Source organism: Dendropsophus ebraccatus, chromosome 5, assembly GCF_027789765.1.
Source record: "Dendropsophus ebraccatus isolate aDenEbr1 chromosome 5, aDenEbr1.pat, whole genome shotgun sequence".
Lineage (NCBI taxonomy): Eukaryota > Metazoa > Chordata > Amphibia > Anura > Hylidae > Dendropsophus > Dendropsophus ebraccatus.
This window is the reverse complement of record NC_091458.1, coordinates 139,370,028-139,387,081: the sequence shown is the minus strand read 5'-3', so window position 1 is coordinate 139,387,081 and position 17,054 is coordinate 139,370,028. Positions and strand designations below refer to the sequence as shown.

General features: G+C 44.9%; 1 protein-coding gene across 1 annotated transcript; it reads right to left on the bottom strand.

Moving 5' to 3' along the window:
• UQCC2 (ubiquinol-cytochrome c reductase complex assembly factor 2) lies at window positions 1-15,861 on the bottom strand. Its single transcript, XM_069971476.1, has 4 exons — window positions 15,675-15,861; window positions 3,187-3,261; window positions 1,434-1,503; window positions 1-183 (listed from the first exon to the last, which is right to left on the bottom strand). The coding sequence occupies exons 1-4, from the start codon at window positions 15,810-15,812 to the stop codon at window positions 86-88; spliced, it is 381 nt and encodes a 126-aa protein (XP_069827577.1). The 5' UTR covers window positions 15,813-15,861; the 3' UTR covers window positions 1-85.
• Between the last annotated feature and the right edge of the window lie 1,193 nt (window positions 15,862-17,054).

Genomic DNA, 17,054 nt, shown 5'->3' with positions numbered 1-17,054 from the left:
AAATGGTAAGAAGTCTGTTTATTAGGAAACTCCATATACTCCATACAAAAAGAAAAGAACGGACGCTGTAATACAACGATACAGGTCACTCCTTCACTTCATCCTGAGGGGACTTTACATTGAACTTGTCTTTGAGCCTTTTCCACATTCCTTTCTTCATCTCGTCCATCTGTTTCAGAGAATCTGTTGGAATAAAGGACATTTATTACCTTTGGATGCAGTAAACCATACAAGAAATATGTTAGTAAATAGAAACAGTCAGGGCTAAGGGACCTTTTACACGTGAAGATCTGGCAGCCCTGGCAGCCGCTAACAAATCGAGCGGCCATGCTGCACCAACGATCCTCGTATCATTTGTGCAGCCATGGAAACTAACCTTCTACATTGCTTGTGATCAAACATAACGCTCTTCTCGTCCTGTCTTCAGACCCCGCCTCCTTCGGCTGTCAATCATTCTGGAGGAGGCAGGGCCTGAAGATAGAGCAGGACGGGAGACCCGGAAGCCGGATCACATGCAGCGCAGATCCAGCATAACCCTCTTCTCGTCCTGAATCTTCAGATCCAGTCTCCTTCAGCTGTCAATCATTCTGGAGGAGGCAGGGCCTGAAGAGCAGGACGGGAGACCCGGATTCCGGATCACATGCAGCTCAGATCCAGCATAACCCGATCCAGCATAACCCTCTTCTTGTCCTGTATCTTCAGATCCAGTCTCCTTCAGCTGTCAATCATTCTGGAGGAGGCAGGGTCTGAAGAACAGGACGGGAAAGCCGGATGCCGGATCACAAGCAGCGCAGAAGGTAAGTATAGACTGCTTGTGATTCAGCATCCTACTCTCCCATCCTCCAGCCGCTGCTGTATCTTTAGACCCCCCCCCTCCTTATTCTGTCAATTATTCTGGAGGAGGCGGGGCCTGAAGATACAGCAGCACCCGGATGAAGGGAGAGCCGGATACCGCATCACAATCAGTGCAGAAGGTAAGTATGGACTGCTGCTTGTGAAACTGACAGCAGCGATATATGTATTCTCAGCCGCACATAACCCTGTTTACAAAGGACGATGTGCAGCCTATAACAATACATTCTGAAGTAGAAGCAGGATCAGCCGAGGATCAGACGTTTCCCCGTTCTCACAGGCTGATTATTGGCCGCAGGAACATTTCTATCAGCACACCCTGCCTATTATCGGCTCGTGTAAATGCCCTTTAACATTCAGCAGTCCACGGATATTTTGGGAAAATAAGCCTGAATTTACACATAATATAGAAAATGCTTACAAAACAATGTAATGGCTAAGTTTTTTTTGTTTGTTTGTTTTTTTACAATTGCAGAAGTGAAGTTGCTCTGCATCTCACTGAGAACATACAGAATGGGGGAAGCCTTCTGTTCTATAAGGAAGCCTCCTTACAGACACAGCTGTCCAGTCCACAGTCTTACCAGTCGCAAGCACCATCCGGTATTCATCCGCAGTGATTTCTGTAAAGCTCGTGTCTTGAAGTCGTGGATACTATTATAAAGAAGAGAAATAAAACAAGTCATTACTCTCCAGAATGTTGACCACTGGCTTCTCAATCTCTTTGATATTATTTACTGGGTGTAACTGCCCACTAGTGGTCAATGTTATCAGTCTGACTATGAAAAATTTAAAGTGTCACTGTCGTTTACATTTTTTTTTTTTGCAGAAATCAATAGTCCAGGCGATTTTAAGAAACGTTGTAATTGGGTTTATTAGCCGAAAAATGCATTTTTATCATGAAAAAGCAGCTTGAACGCTCCCCCCTGTCTTCATGGTTTTCTATGGAGAGGGGAGGGGTGGAGGGGATAAGGCACCAAAACAGGACAACAAAGAGTTAATCTACAGCTGCATCACTGGCTATCTCCTCCTCTCACTCTGACCTCTGAATACCATTTCCATGCAGCTCCCAGCTGTGTAATCCTTTGTTCTCTACTCTCTGCTGCCGACTAATCTCCCCCCTCCCCTCTCCATAGAACAGACAGGGCCCGACTGTGTAAAAGAGATGAGATTTCCTAATAATAAGCTGTGGATGAGAGAGAGGAGGGGGGGGGGGGGTTGGGGAAAGTCTTTTTGAATGCAGATAATGGCATATTTGCCTAATAAACCCAATTACAAAGTGTCTTAAAAATCGCCTGGAGTATTGATTTGTGCAAACAAATGAAACCACAGTGACACTTTAAAGGAAAGGATACAGGTTGTCTTATTTAGTGATTTTTCACCCTTCTGTCCCAATGGCTATACCTGGCATTGTAGCACATCTCTATGTAAATCGGCTGATCTGCACATAAAAATATCATTAGCATTATGGTAAAAAACAAAATCCAGACCTTTTAATAACTCTGGACAATCACTTTACAATCAATTTAGTACCATCGATGATTGAAAAGATCTCATTTCCATCAGACTCACTATAAATACTACTGGTAACTTAGCCCTGCTGCATGTATGATGCCAATGCCATGTTACGTATGCCTCATGTGTGTCAGTACCAAGAAGTTACAGCCTCCAGTTTTGCCATAGAAAGTAAAGCATTTAGGTTTTTTCTTATTTTATCAGAAATATTTAGCCTCTTAATACTGAGTTTCACACAGTGGAATCTTTTCCAAGACCTCAAATTTCCTTAAAGGAGTACTCCGATTATTATTATTAGTTTATTTACTATTAAATCAATTGGTGTCAGAAAGTTATACAGATTTTCAAATGACTTCTATTTATCAATCTCGAGTCTTCCAGTACCTCTCAGCTGCTGTATGCCCTGCAGTAAGTGGTGTATTCATTCCACTCTGACACAGTGCTCTCTGCAGCCACCTCTGTCCATGTCAGGAACTGTCCAGAGCAGCAGCAAATTCCAATAGAAAACCTCTCCTGCTCTGGACAGTTCCTGACATGGACAGAGGTGGCTGCAGAGAGCACTGTGTCAGAGTGGAATGAATACACCACTTACTGCAGGGCATACAGCAGCTGAGAGGTACAGGAAGAATGGAGATTTTTAAATAGATGTAAATTACAAATCTAACTTTCTGGCGCCAGTTGATATGAATGTAATTAGATCCTTTGGGCAATAAAAACCTTTGAATAGAAATTAAACAAAAGGAATATATTTCTCTACAATTTATCCGAGCGTACACATTCTTATCCTCCGCCATGTAATGGGTATAGTCAGCTGTAGAATACCTTTTCTCTGTAATAGCTGCTGTTTATCCGGCTGAGGCTCTCGTACATTTGGTCACAGGCTTCTGGATCTTGAATCTGTAGAATAGAGAAAGAAAAAGAATAAACTGCAAAACAATGAGTTATGCTGAAAACATAAGTATCTGCTATATACAATGAGCGGCAATGTGAGGAAATATATATATTTTTTTGTTTAAACTCATTTTATTGAAAGTTTACAGGCATCACATATATACACGTCATAGGATCGCATAAAGGACAATAAAGGCATTGTAAGGAGAATAAGGGGTGTGGTCCATTTTATGCGCACCCTTTTACGATGCAAGGAGAACATCTCAAAAAACATAATAAGATAGTGCAAGGTCAGCGCATATATAGAAAAACCAAAGAGCATTCGAGGAAACCGCATAGCACATTCATATCTGTATAGGGGCTTATCGACATTTTGGTAATTTAATAAAGAAAGGTAAGGTGATGGTAAGCAACATGGACAGGCAGTAATCTAAAAGGGGAAAATGAGGAGGCGATAAGGAATTTGGTGCAGTCAAAGTATTCCTAATGCTAGGTTTACACTACATTTTTGCAATATGTTTTTTTTTAAAAAAACAAATGCAAATGTGTGCATCCGTTTCGATCCGTTTTTCCATTGACTTCCATTATAAAAAAGGATCCATTTTTTTAATGTACACAAAAACGTAGTAAACACTATTTGTGTCTGTAAAAAAAAAAACGGATCCATTTTTTTTTAATGTACACAAAAACGTAGTGAAACCTGTTTTTGTGTTAGTTAACAAAAAAACTGATCCGTTTATAATGGAAATCAATGGAAAAACGGACCAAAACGGATGCACACAAATGCAGTTTTTTTTTATGTTTTTTTTTTTTTTTGCAAAAAAACTGATTGCAAAAACGTAGTGTGAACCCAGCCTAACGGCCCTATTCCGCGGGCCGAAAGTGAGGAGCAAACGGGTGGCTCCTCATTCCCAGCGATCTGCTGCTGTTGCTCCGTGGAACAGTGGCGGCAGCAGACCGCCACTAACCTCTATGGGCTGCCCGGAAGACCTAGCAATCACCCAGGCAGCCCCGCCGCGGCTCCATGCACCCAGACCTCCTCCATCCTCCCCAGACTCACCTGCTCACTGCCGAAACGTGGAATAGCGACGGCAGCGAGCAGGTGAGTCTGGGGAGGGGGCGCATGGAGCCGCGGCGGGGCTGCCTGGGTGATAGCTAGGTCATCCAGGCAGCCCATAGAGGTTAGTGGCGGTCTGCAATGGCAGCAGATCGCTGCTATCCTGGTTGTTTGTCTTTCAACATGTTTGAAAGACAAACGACGCAACGATCAGCCAACATAAATGATGTCGGCTGATCGTTGCCGTCTATTCCACGGGATGATTATCGCCCGTAACGGCCGATAATCGTCCTGTGGAATAGGGCCTTAAGGCGGGTGAACCTAGCCGTGGAATAATTAGTAGAAGAGTGATGGCACCACTGCCCCCACACTGTATGAAGCTTAGCTGCGCACCCCCTGTGTTTGAAAACTACATTTTCATAGGACACAGCCATATTTACTAAGGCTATCCATTCAGGAAGTGTGTGAGGGGGGGGGGTCTAGGGTCCATCCATTTGAGGGTAATGGCCTTCCTAGCCATAAACAATGTTTCCTTCAAACATATTCGTTGATGAGTCCAGATCTCATCGTCTAGTATACCAAGTAAACACCCTTTAGGCTCCAGCTCAACTGGACGTTGCATAATACTGCTAGAGTGGTTACATCTTCCCAGAAGGATCGTATATATACGGACAGTCCGCGATCAGATGTCTAAAATCAGAGTGGGGATGTCTACATCTGTGACACTCTGGTGAAGAGCATCTTCCCATCTTATGTAATCGAACCGGCATTAGATAGTATTGATGAAAAATAAAAAGTTGTGTGAAAGGTTGGTCTACAAAATGAGAATGCTGGGACTCGGGGAAAATGTATGCAAATGGGTAAGTAACTGGTTGTGTGATAGAAAACAGAGGGTGGTCATTGATGGAACATATTCAGATTGGGTTTTAGTTACTAGTGGGGTACCACAGGGGTCAGTGTTGGGTCCACTTCTTTTTAATATTTTTATTATTGATCTTGTAGAGGGGCTACAGAGTAGAATCTCCATTTTTGCAGATGATACTAAACTGGGTAAAGTAATCAGTACAGAGGAGGATAATATCATATTACAGAGGGATTTGGAGAAGCTAGAGGCTTGGGCAGTGAAATGGCAAATGAAGTTTAACCCCTTAACGACATCGGGCGTAAACTTACGCCCTCGCGCCCTGGTACTTGGCGCATCAGGGCGTAAATTTACGCCCGATGTTTCCCCATCGCTGCGTGTTCACACACAGCGGTCGGGGAAGATGGCCTGCTATAAATCATAGCAGGCCATCTTAGCTTCACGGCACGGGGGGTGGTTAACACCCCCCGTGCTTACGATCGCCGCTATAGGCTGATCAATTCAGATCAGCCAATAGCGGCGATCGGAACCTTTCCGGGTCATCGGCGACCCGATGACCCGGAAAAAAATGGCGGTCGGTGCTGTCCGAGGACGGCACCGACCGCCATTACTGTAAAAAGTAATGGTGATCGCCGTGCCACCGGCCCGATCGCCGTGAACGGCCGGCCGGTACCGGCCGGCCATTCACGGCGATCGGGCCGGTGGCACGGCGATCAGAGTCCCACAATATAGTAAATACCTGCCCTGGACCCCTCAGCTAGGCAGCCGAGGGGTCCAGAGCAGGTATTTGTACATTACTCACCTGTCCCGGGCTCCTGATCGGCGTCTTCCGGGTTCGCGGCATCCTCGTCTTCGTTCGGGTCTTCGGCTTCTTCCGTGACGTCACGTTCGGCTTCTCTCGGCTATTTTCGGCTCCAGCGTCGGCTCTTTCCGTATTTTGCGCTCTGCTGCCCTCTAGCGGCTGATATGTGTAATACACTTATCAGCAGCTACAGGGATGTTCAGAATTTTTATTTTTTTTTTTTCAAATTTTTTTTTTTCTATTTTCCGCACCCTATCGCCGCTGAGTGTTGATCAGCATCGCACGAAAGTGCGCTGCTAATCAGCAACTCCTCCTTTTTGGCGTAGGGTGTTTTTTTTCTATATTCTACTGCCACGGTCTGCTTATAAGTGCCGCACATAAGTGCGCATTTATCAGCAACTCCTTTGTTGGCGTAGGTTTTTTTTTTATACTTACTGTAAAAAAACACGTAAAAAACACTACATTACACCACACTACATTGAATAAAGTTTGACACTACACCACTACATACCCCATATACTATTCCCCGTATAAAGATGGCCCCCTGGGTGTTTTCGGCGTCAGAGGGATACGTTATTATTACCTCCGACACCGAAACAGCCAGTGAGGATGAATGGGGGGTCCTTCGTTCCTCCATTCATCCTCATCCTCCAGTGACGTGTCTGGGGGTAGTGTAGCGTACGCTGCCCCCCAGACACATCTTTTCCGCCAGTACCGTCCCAATAAGAGATGACGGTATGGAGTGAAATTCTACAAACTCTGTGAGCGTACCTTAGGGTACACTTACAGATTTAGGGTACGTGCACACTGCGGAATGGCGAAGGATAACCCTTCGTGCATTCCACAGCTGGCACCCGCCGGCGGACTGATGCAGGCATGTGTCTCCACCCGTGTCATAGAATCCATTCTATGCACGGGCGGATTCCATCGTCCATCCAAAGAATGAACACGTTGGACGGAGAGCGGAATCCGCCCGTGCATAGAATGGAGTCTATGACACGTGTGGAGACGCGCGCCTGCATCAGTCCGCCGGTGGGTGCCAGCTGTGGAATGCACGAAGGGTTATCTGTCGCGATTCCGCAGTGTGCACGTACCCTTAGAGTGTATGATGGAAGGGACACCCGAATCCAGCCCCCAGATGCCCCCTCCCCCCCCCATCCTCGGAGTTAGTGGGAAGATCGTCCGGGAACTGATCTTCCCACTGCTGGATAAAGGTCACCACCTGTACGGGGATAACTTTTATACCAGCGCCCCCCTCTTCCAGTCCCTCGCTGCCCTGTAGCTTGCGGCACGATCCGAACATATCAGAAGCAGTAATAGCGCCCTAATATTTAGTAGCCATGGAGCGGACCCAGCGCTTCTGGATATGAGGGACCCCGTATCGCACCAGGGCAACATTTTCCAGGTGACGTCCCCCACACTGGAGAAAGGGAGACCCCAGAAGAAGTGCAGAGTGTGGTGTAACAGGGGGATCAGGAAGGACAACATTTTCCAGTGTGACGCCTGTCCTGATCACCCCGGCCTCTGCATAAAGGATCGCTCCAAGGCGTACCACACGTCACTGGGGTTCTACATTATCTAAATTCTGTCCCTTATTCCTATTTCAGGGGTCACGTTGATCCAGGGATTATTCTGATCGCCATTATGGAGTCGGGAAGGAATTTTTCCCCTGTGATGAGGCTACTGTCGTCTGCCTTACGAGGGTTTTTTTTTTGCCTTCCTCTGGATCAACACAGGTTGAGTTTGATGGACACCTGTCATTTCCAACCTTATAAACTAATAATTGGCCTAATACCCCCAAATAAATTAGAATTGTCCCTTTTCCCCAGCTAAATAGGTATGGCCGCCATTCCCATTAGAGGATGCCATGATGCAATTACAAAGCCTCTGTGCGGCCAGGACAGTAGAAACCCCCCACAAGTGACCCCATTCTGGAAACTACACCCCATAAGGAATCTAACAAGGGGGGCAGCGGGGATATGGCCCCCTGGTGACGGCCACATTTGGGACGTGAAAATGAAAAAAATTGTATTTTTTATTTTCTCGGCACATGTTCTACGTAAGTGCCCGTCACCAGTGGGGTCCATATGCTCACTGCACCCCTTGTTAGATTCCTTATGGGGTGTAATTTCCAGAATGGGGTCACTTGTCGGGGGTTTCTACTGTCCTGGCAGCACAGGAGCTTTGTAATTGCGACATGGCCTCCATCCTCCATTCCAGCCTCTAAATGGCGCTCTGTCCCTTTGGTGACTTGCCCTGTGCCCATATGGCACATTATGTCCACATGTGGGGTATTTTCGTACTCAGGGGAAATTACCCTACACGTTTTGTGTTCATTTTCTTTTTTAACCCCTTGTGGAAATGGAAAAAAATCAAGGCTAGACCAACATTTAGTGTAATTTTTGTAAAATTTTTACTCTAAATCATTAATCTTGTCATGTTTTTTCATTTTCACAAGGGGTTAAAAGATAAAAAAAACATTTAATGTGTAGAGCAATTTCCCCTGAGTTTGGAAATACCCCACATGTGGACATAAAGCGCCATGCGGGTGCAGGGTAAGCCTCCGAAGGGAAGAAGCGCCATTTGGTTTTTGAAGGCTGGATTTGGATGGAATGGATTTCGACGGGCCATGTTGCATTCAAAAGGCCCCTGTGTTGCCAAGACAGTTGAAACCCCCCACAAGTGACCCCATTATGGAAACTGCACCCCTCAAGGAATGTAACAAGGGGTGTAGTGAGCATATGGACCCCACGGGTGACGGACACAAATGTGGAACAATGTGGCGTGAAAATGAAGTATTACATTTTTTACACTATAATGTTGGTTTAGCCTTGAATATATCATTTTCACAAGGGGTTAAAAGAGGAGAAAAAAAACTAAATGTGTAGCGCAATTTCCCCCGAGTCCGTAAATACCCCACATGTGGACATAAAGCGCCATGCGGGTGCAGGGCAAGCCTCCGAAGGGAACGAGCACCATTTCGTTTTTGAAGGCTGGATTTGGATGGAATGGATTTTGAGGGGCCATGTTGCATTCAAAAGGCCTCTGTGTTGCCAAGACAGTTGAAACCCCCCACAAGTGACCCCATTATGGAAACTACACCCCTCAGGGAATGTAACAAGGGGAGTAGTGAGCATATGGACCCCACTGGTGACGGGCACAAATGTGGAACAATGTGGCGTGAAAATGAAATATTACATTTTTTACACTATAATGTTGGTTTAGCCTTGAATTTATCATTTTCACAAGGGGTTAAAAGAGAAAAAAACACACAATATGTGTAGAGCAATTTCCCCCGAGTCCGTAAATACCCCACATGTGGACATAAAGCGCCATGTGGGCGCAGGGCAAGCCTCCGAAGGGAAGGAGCGCCATTTGGATTTTGGAGGTTGGATTTGGCTAGAATGGATGATGAACGCCATGTCACATTTACAGAGCCCTCCTGCTGCCAAAACACTGGAAACCCCCCACAAGTGACCCCATTCTGGAAACTGCACCCCTCAAGGAATCTAACAAGGGGTGCAGTGAGGATATGGACCCCTTGATGACGGGCACATTTGTGCCATGAAAGTGAAAAAATGAAATTTTTCCCTTTCACGTCACATTGTTCCACATTTGTGCCCGTCACCAGTGGGGTCCATATGCTCACTGCACCCCTTGTTAGATTCCTTGAGGGGTGTAGTTTCCAGAATGGAATCACTTGTGGGGGGTTTCCAGTGTTTTGGCAGCACGAGGGCTCTGTAAATGCGACATGGCCCTTGAAATCCTTTTCAGTGAAATTCAGCTTCCAAAAGCCAATTGGCGCTCCTTCCCTTTGGAGGCTCGTCCTGCGCCCCCTTGGCACTCTATCGCCACATGTGGGGTATTTCTGTACTCGGGAGAAACTGCGCTACACATTTTTTGTCTTTTTTTTGCCTCTTATCCCTTTAAGAAAATGAAAAATTGAAGGCTAGAACAACGTTTTAGTGTAAAAAATAAATTTTTCTTTTTTCACGCCATATTGTTCGGAAAATCTGTGAAGCACCTGTGGGGTCCAGATCCTCACCGCACCCCTTGTTACATTCCTTGAGGGGTGTAGTTTTCTAAATGGTGTCCCTTTAGGGGTGTTTTTTAGGTTTTGACACCCCAGAGCCTCTGCCAACCTGAAGTGGTACAGTCAAAAATGACCAAATATAACGGAGGCGTTGAAATTCACTAGGCGCTCCCTTATATCTGAGGCTTGTGGTTGCGTCAAATAGCGCAATAGGGCCACATATGGGGTATTTCTATAAACTGCAGAAACGGGGCAATAATTATTGGGGTGCATTTCTCTGGTAATAGGTTTATAATTATGAAAAATATTGGATTACAATAAAATCTCTGCACAGAAAATTAAAATTTTCAAATTCCTTACACACTTGGCTTTTATTTCTGTGACTCCCCTAAAGGGTTTAAACACTTTCTGGATGTGCTTTTGCAGAGTTTGGGGGGTGCAGTTTCTGAAATGGGGTGCTTTGTGGGGCTTTCTAACATACAGGCCCCTCAAATACACTTTAAACCTGAACAGGTCCCTAAAAATATCTGATTTTGAAATTTTACTGAAAATTTGGAAATTTGCTGCTAATGTTTTAAGCTTCCTATCGTCTAAAAAAAATGAAAGATAGTTTAATAAATGCCGCCAACATAAAGTAGACATGTTGCTAATGCTATTTAATATATAATTTATGTGGTATAACCACTTTCTGTATACGCAAAGAAGTTTCAAAGTTGGAAAAATGCATTTTTTCACATTTTTTCACCTTATTTGGGTTTTTTTCATAAAGATTTGTTATGAGTATCGACTCCAATTTACCAGAAATGTAAAGTACAATATGTCACGAGAAAACAATCTCAGAATCAGCCGGATAGGTAAAAGCATCCCTAAGTTATTAATGACTAAAGTGACACTGGTCATATTCATAAAATTTGTCTCTGTCATTAAGGCCATTTCAGGCTCTGTCCTTAAGGGGTTAATGTGGATAAATGTAAGGTCATGCACTTGGGCCGTAGAAATAATAAGTACAGTTATGTGCTAAATAATAAAACACTGGGTAAAACTACTTCCGAAAAGGACCTGGGGGTATTGGTGGACAGTAAACTCAACTTTAGTGATCAGTGCCAGGAAGTAGCTGCCAAGGCTAATAAAATAATGGGGTGCATCAAAAGAGGTATAGATGCTAAAGATGAGGACATATTTTTGCCTCTTTATAAATCACTGGTCAGACCACATATGGAATACTGTGTACAGTTTTGGGCACCAGTATATAAGAAGGACACAGCTGAACTGGAGCAGGTGCAGAGGAGGGCAACAAAGGGCATTAAGGGAATGGGTGGGTTACAGTACCAGGACAGGTTATCACGCTTGGGGTTATTTACGCTAGAAAAAAGATGTCTTAGGGGCGATCTGATCACAATGTACAAATATATGAATGGACAGTACAGAGATCTTTGTAGTGATCTTTTTACTCCTAGGTCTGTAACCATGACAAGGGGGCATCCTCTACGTCTAGAGGAAAGAAGATTTTATCATCAGCATCGACGCGGGTTCTTTACTGTACGAGCGGTAAGACTGTTGAACTCTCTGCCACATGATGTTGTCATGGCCGATTCATTAAATAAGTGCAAGGGAGGCCTGGATGCTTTTCTTGAACAATATAATATTACGAGTTATGGGCATTAGATTTCTGGTGATACGTTGATCCAGGGATTGTTCTGATCGCCATTGGAGTCGGGGGGGGGAGTTTTCTCCCTGTGGTGGGGCAATTGTCGTTTGCCTCACAGGGGTTTTTGCCTTCCCTGGATCAACACAGTAGGATTTCCCTAGGTTGAACCTGATTGACTCTTGTCTTCTTTCAACCTTATTTACTATGTTACTATGTAGTTTATTGTTAATGGCAGGCGATGCATACAGGTGGGAAGACAAGGCCTCTTTCCACTCATCGTCCGAGGAAATGTATTTCTAGTAGAAGTACACAGAACTAGTAGTATTATTTATTACAAAGAGTACCTGTCCTAATGTCCCCTCACCCAATCAGGCTCCTTCTGCATAAAGGCGGCAGAACCCCCCGCTGTGGAATCCCGCCTGCCTCAGTGTGTCAATGGGATGTGGCGTGCGGCTCCGCTCTCCGCTCAACAAACTGACATGTCAATATAATATCACTGGAGCGTGAACTTTTTACATTTCCCATACATTTCCGCCTCACACTAAATATCCATACATTTTTGTGAGTATTGTGTATGCACAGGTGCCTGTTGCGATTCCAAAATTAGACTTTTTTGGTATTCCAGGGGTGGATTGGTTTGCCAGATGATCCAGAAGTTTCTTTTCACATAAAGCAAACATGCGGCTTCACAGGTTAATCATAAGATCGCCACATTGGAGCCGGGAAGGAATTTTCTCCCTGTGATGGGACAATTGTTATCGGCTTTGTGAAGGGTTTTGCCTTCCTCTGGATCAACACAGTAGGGTTACAAGTTGAACCTGATGGACTTTTGTCTTCTTTCAACCTTATAAACTGTGGAACTAAACAGTCTGATTTCTAGTCAGAAAAAAAAAAACAAAAAACACCACACGCAAGAAACCTGGTAGATGCCACTAACATTAATTGGACGTGTTAGGATGAATTATACCGCCATCATGTCTTTGTCAAAAAAAAGAAAACCGTAACGCAGCTGTGAACAAGCCAAAGTCTATTAGAAAGGTAATGACATGGGATATGAATGAAGTTTCTACCAGACCTCTGCATGTGCTTCACATCAATCACTAACAAGGGCTCCATTACTGGCAGATCCTTCACGTTACACCCCCCCCCCCCCCCCCCCCCCCACACACACACACACGCGCGAGCAAAAGAAAAAGACGACAACAACAAGCGCTTCACTTTAACTGCCCATTCAGCAAACCCGGAAAAGGAATAAATCTGAAGAAATGGCCTATGTCAAAGACGAAGGAGAACACAAATCGCACCTTAAATGAATATTGTTCTTATTTCTCTGTACAGCCAATTTTACGGTCAAGAAAGTGCAATAAATCCTGCAGTCAAACGGTGTGTCCCAGCTCCTAACACCGCTAGGCCAGCTGTAAGACCCACTCCTCTGATGAACGGGCAGGGAAGGCGCAGCGAGGCGAGGCCACCTCATTTATCATGGTTACCAGTCGTAAAACCTTGCAGAAATCTGCACCTGCTCCGGGGCAGTCCTGCAACAGGGGACCGTACCACCAGATTTACTAAGTGGTGTGCGCCTCTTAGTATAAATCTGACGGGGTAATTGGGGGCAGGGCCTTAAAGCGACTCTGTACCCACAATCTGACCCCCCCAAACCACTTGTACCTGCAGATAGCTGCTTTTAATCCAAGATCTGTCCTGGGGTCCATTCAGCAGGTGATGCAGTTATTGTCCTAAAAAACAACTTTTAAACTGGCAGCCCCGTGCCCACCGGCTTGGGCTTAGATTGTGTATGCATTAGGCTGGCACAACCTCCCCCTTCTTTCCTCCCAACCCTCATCATTAGGAATGCTCCAGCAGATTGTCTCCTATTCATCAGCTGTGTTAGACACATGGGCCGGATCGTTAAGGCACCTGTGCACATGCACAGTGTGCATTCCTAATGATGAAGAGGGTGGGGAGGAGGGGTAGTGCAAAGTTAGGGCACAGATACTCTAGGCCACGCCAGTTTGACACAGGACTGCAAGTTTAAAAGTAGTTTTTTAGGAATATAACTGCATCACCTGCCGAACGGACCACAGGACAGATCTTGGATTAAAAGCAGCTATCTGAAGGTACAAGTGGTTTGGGGGGTCAGATTGTGGGTACAGAGTCACTTTAAATTGTCACTGTCGATTGGAAAAATGTTTGAAACAACAGTGACACTTTAAGGCGAAGGAGCGGAGAGAAGACCATGCTGTAGCGCCTCCACTCTGTGTTAGAAAATAAAGTCAAGCTTATAATGTGAGTCAATGGGGCTCAAATCTTTTTCTTCCGTACAGTGGACGCCCTGCAGCCGGTCCTCTCTCCGCTCTTTCTCCCGATCGGTGCAGGTCTGAACACTCAGACTCAAACCGATCAAAACTTTTGACATGTCTCTGTGGTGTCTGAAAGTTTTCCCAAACAACAGGTACACTTTAAAGGGGTTATCCAGCGCTACAAAAGCATGGCCACTTTTCCCCCTACTGTTGTCTCCAGTTCAGGTGCAGTTTGCAATTAAGCTCCATTTACTTCAATGGAACTGAGTTTTAAAACCCCACCCAAACTGGAGACAACAGTAGGGGGAAAGTGGCCATGTTTTTGTAGCGCTGGATAACCCCTTTAACACCTGCGTATGAGTATGATGGTCTAAATAAATGTCCCCCACAGTGAAGGTGTCTGCATATAAACCTGTTCCTTTGACAGACTGAAAATAGTTAAAGGGGCGGCGACACCAATTTTCTTGGCACATAAACCTCGGCACTTTGTGAGCAGGATTTCAAGTACTACATTCTATAATACATTACCAGTACGCTGGATCAGATGCCTATTGGTTCCAGTAATTGAAAAGGAAGGTAGATAAAAACATAAAACTTTTATTGAGTAATCCTAAAAAACACCAAATCTCAGCCCTGGCACAGGGACGGGAAACCTTGGCCTTCCAGATGCAAAACTACAACTCCTATTATGCCTGGACAGCTAAAGCATTGGCAATCCAGGCATGATGGGGATTGTATGGGAACACATCCTAAGGGTACAAACACACACAGCGTATACACAGCAGATACGCAGCAAATACGCAGCAGATCTGCAGCAGATTTGATGGTGCAAATTTGATGCTGTGTTCAGTTATTTAGATCTAATCTGCTGCGTATTTGTTGCGTATCACAGCAGTAAATACGCTGCGTATACGGTGTGTGTGTTTATACCATTAAGGGGTATTCTGCTCAAACATTGATATGCTGCTTCCCATGGTGAGACTAACAATTCCTTCCATACTTATTATCATCTATTCAGTCTCCTTCCGCCAGTTCTGAGCTGCAGCTTTCTGTTGAAAACAATAAAATCTGTTTGTGAGCCTCTCTCTCTGCCTCCGCCCCCCCCCCTTCTGAGACAGCTGATGTGAACAAGCTCCTAGCAGGCTTTATCTGTAACTTTGTAACTTCTTTGTAATGCTGGAAGGATTAATCTGAGGTCAAAATGCTGATGATCTCACTGTGATAAATCCTCCCAGCATTATAAAGTTGCAGATAGGGACTTGGTTAAATCAGCAATCTCAAGGGAGGAGGAGGAGTAGTGGGGGAGACCAATAGAAAAGCGCTCACACAGATTTTTGTGTCTTCAGCAGAAAGCAGCAGCTCAGAACTGGGGGAAGGAGACTGAATAGATAATTACAGGTATGAAAGGAATTGTTAGTCTCCCCATGGGCTGCAACATATAAAATATTATGTCTGAGTGGAATACCCCTTTAAGCTTTGTTCCTAGGCTGCAGCTCTTCTCCATTATAACGTTATATTAGTCTTGGTGTGACCTATATAGCGCCAGGTCACTGGAAGGAATCGTTTGCTTTTAGCTGCAATCTTCTCCCTTACTATGCGCTGCTACTCTGATGAATACGGTACCGTTCCTCATATCACCGACTATACGATATTTACATAAGCTAACACCTTGCGCGCCCCCTATCTGTCAGCCATACACATGTGTTACTCCGCTCACCTGTGTGTTCTCGCCTTCCTTGAACGCCTGCGCCACTCGCTGCCTCAGGAAGGCGCCCAGGTCCCGGCCTCGCCTCGTCTCGTCCACCGGCCATTCCTCGCATAGTTTTAGAAATCGCCGGTAACGTAAAGCCGCCATTTACAAGCCTAATGTCAAAGTAAACAGCCGACGAATCAGCGGGCAGGGGTGTGGTCACAATCAGCCAATCGCATTGCAGGAATTGTGGGTGGGTCTTGTTGCCTGGCGCTATGTGGGCGCGGCTTCCCTCGCTGCTATTCTTATTCCCCTGAGTCTCTCCGGTCTAGCGCCACCTGGCGGCCCCCGTTCTCTGTGTTGCTGGTGTCGGAGGCATGTTATCAGGCCGGGCTGTCCATAGAAGCTTTGATAACGTAACCGTGCAGCTAGTCAGGATTTTCAGCCATTTGAGCCACGTGACTTCTTCCTCCCGTTAGATGATATGTAATACGCCTGCATCTGAGTGCACATAAGGGAATGCAGCCAGGGCGTGATGTGCTGCATGGTGCAATAGTCTGCAGACACACATTGTAGGATCAGATAGCTAGCATTGGTAGAAGTCTGTGTGTATATATATATATATATATATACACACACACACACACACACTGTATATACTTGTATACAGTGCTAATTCAGTGACTTGCATTTTTTCCCCACAAACCCACATGAGCCCTTATTTTTTCTGTCACTAATTGTACTTTGCAATGACAGGCTTAATTTTTGCATAACGTGCACTGCGAAACCAGAAAAAAAAATTATATGTGTGGTGAAATTGAAAATAAAACTAAATTTTTTTATTGGGGGGGGTGTTTACTCCATTTGCCCTGGGGTAAAACTGACATGTTATCTATGTTCCTCAGGTCAGTACAATTACAATGATATGTAACTTGTGTAACTTTTATATTATTTGATGGGTTCTAAAAAAATTAAAACCTTTTACAGATAATATATGTTCCTTAAAACCGCTCTATTCCCAGGCTTATAGCGCTTTTATCCTTTGGTCTATGGGGCTGTGTGAGGTGTCATTTTATGTACCATGATCTGTACTTTCTATCGGTCGTATATGCGACTTTTTGATTGCTTTTTCTGGATTTCATGCGACCAAAAATGCACAATTTTGCACTTTGGCGGGTTTTTGCGCTGACGCTGTTTACCGTGCGAGATCAGGAATGGGATAACTTAATAGTTCCTCGATTACGCACGCGGCGATACCAAATATGTTTATTTGTTTGTTTTTATTTATAAAATGGGAAAGGAGGGTGATTCAGACTTTTATTAGGGGAGGGGGTTTTTATTAGTAAAAAATTTATGTAGAAATAACTTATGCATTAAAGGGAACCTGTCACCCCCCGTGCCGGGGTG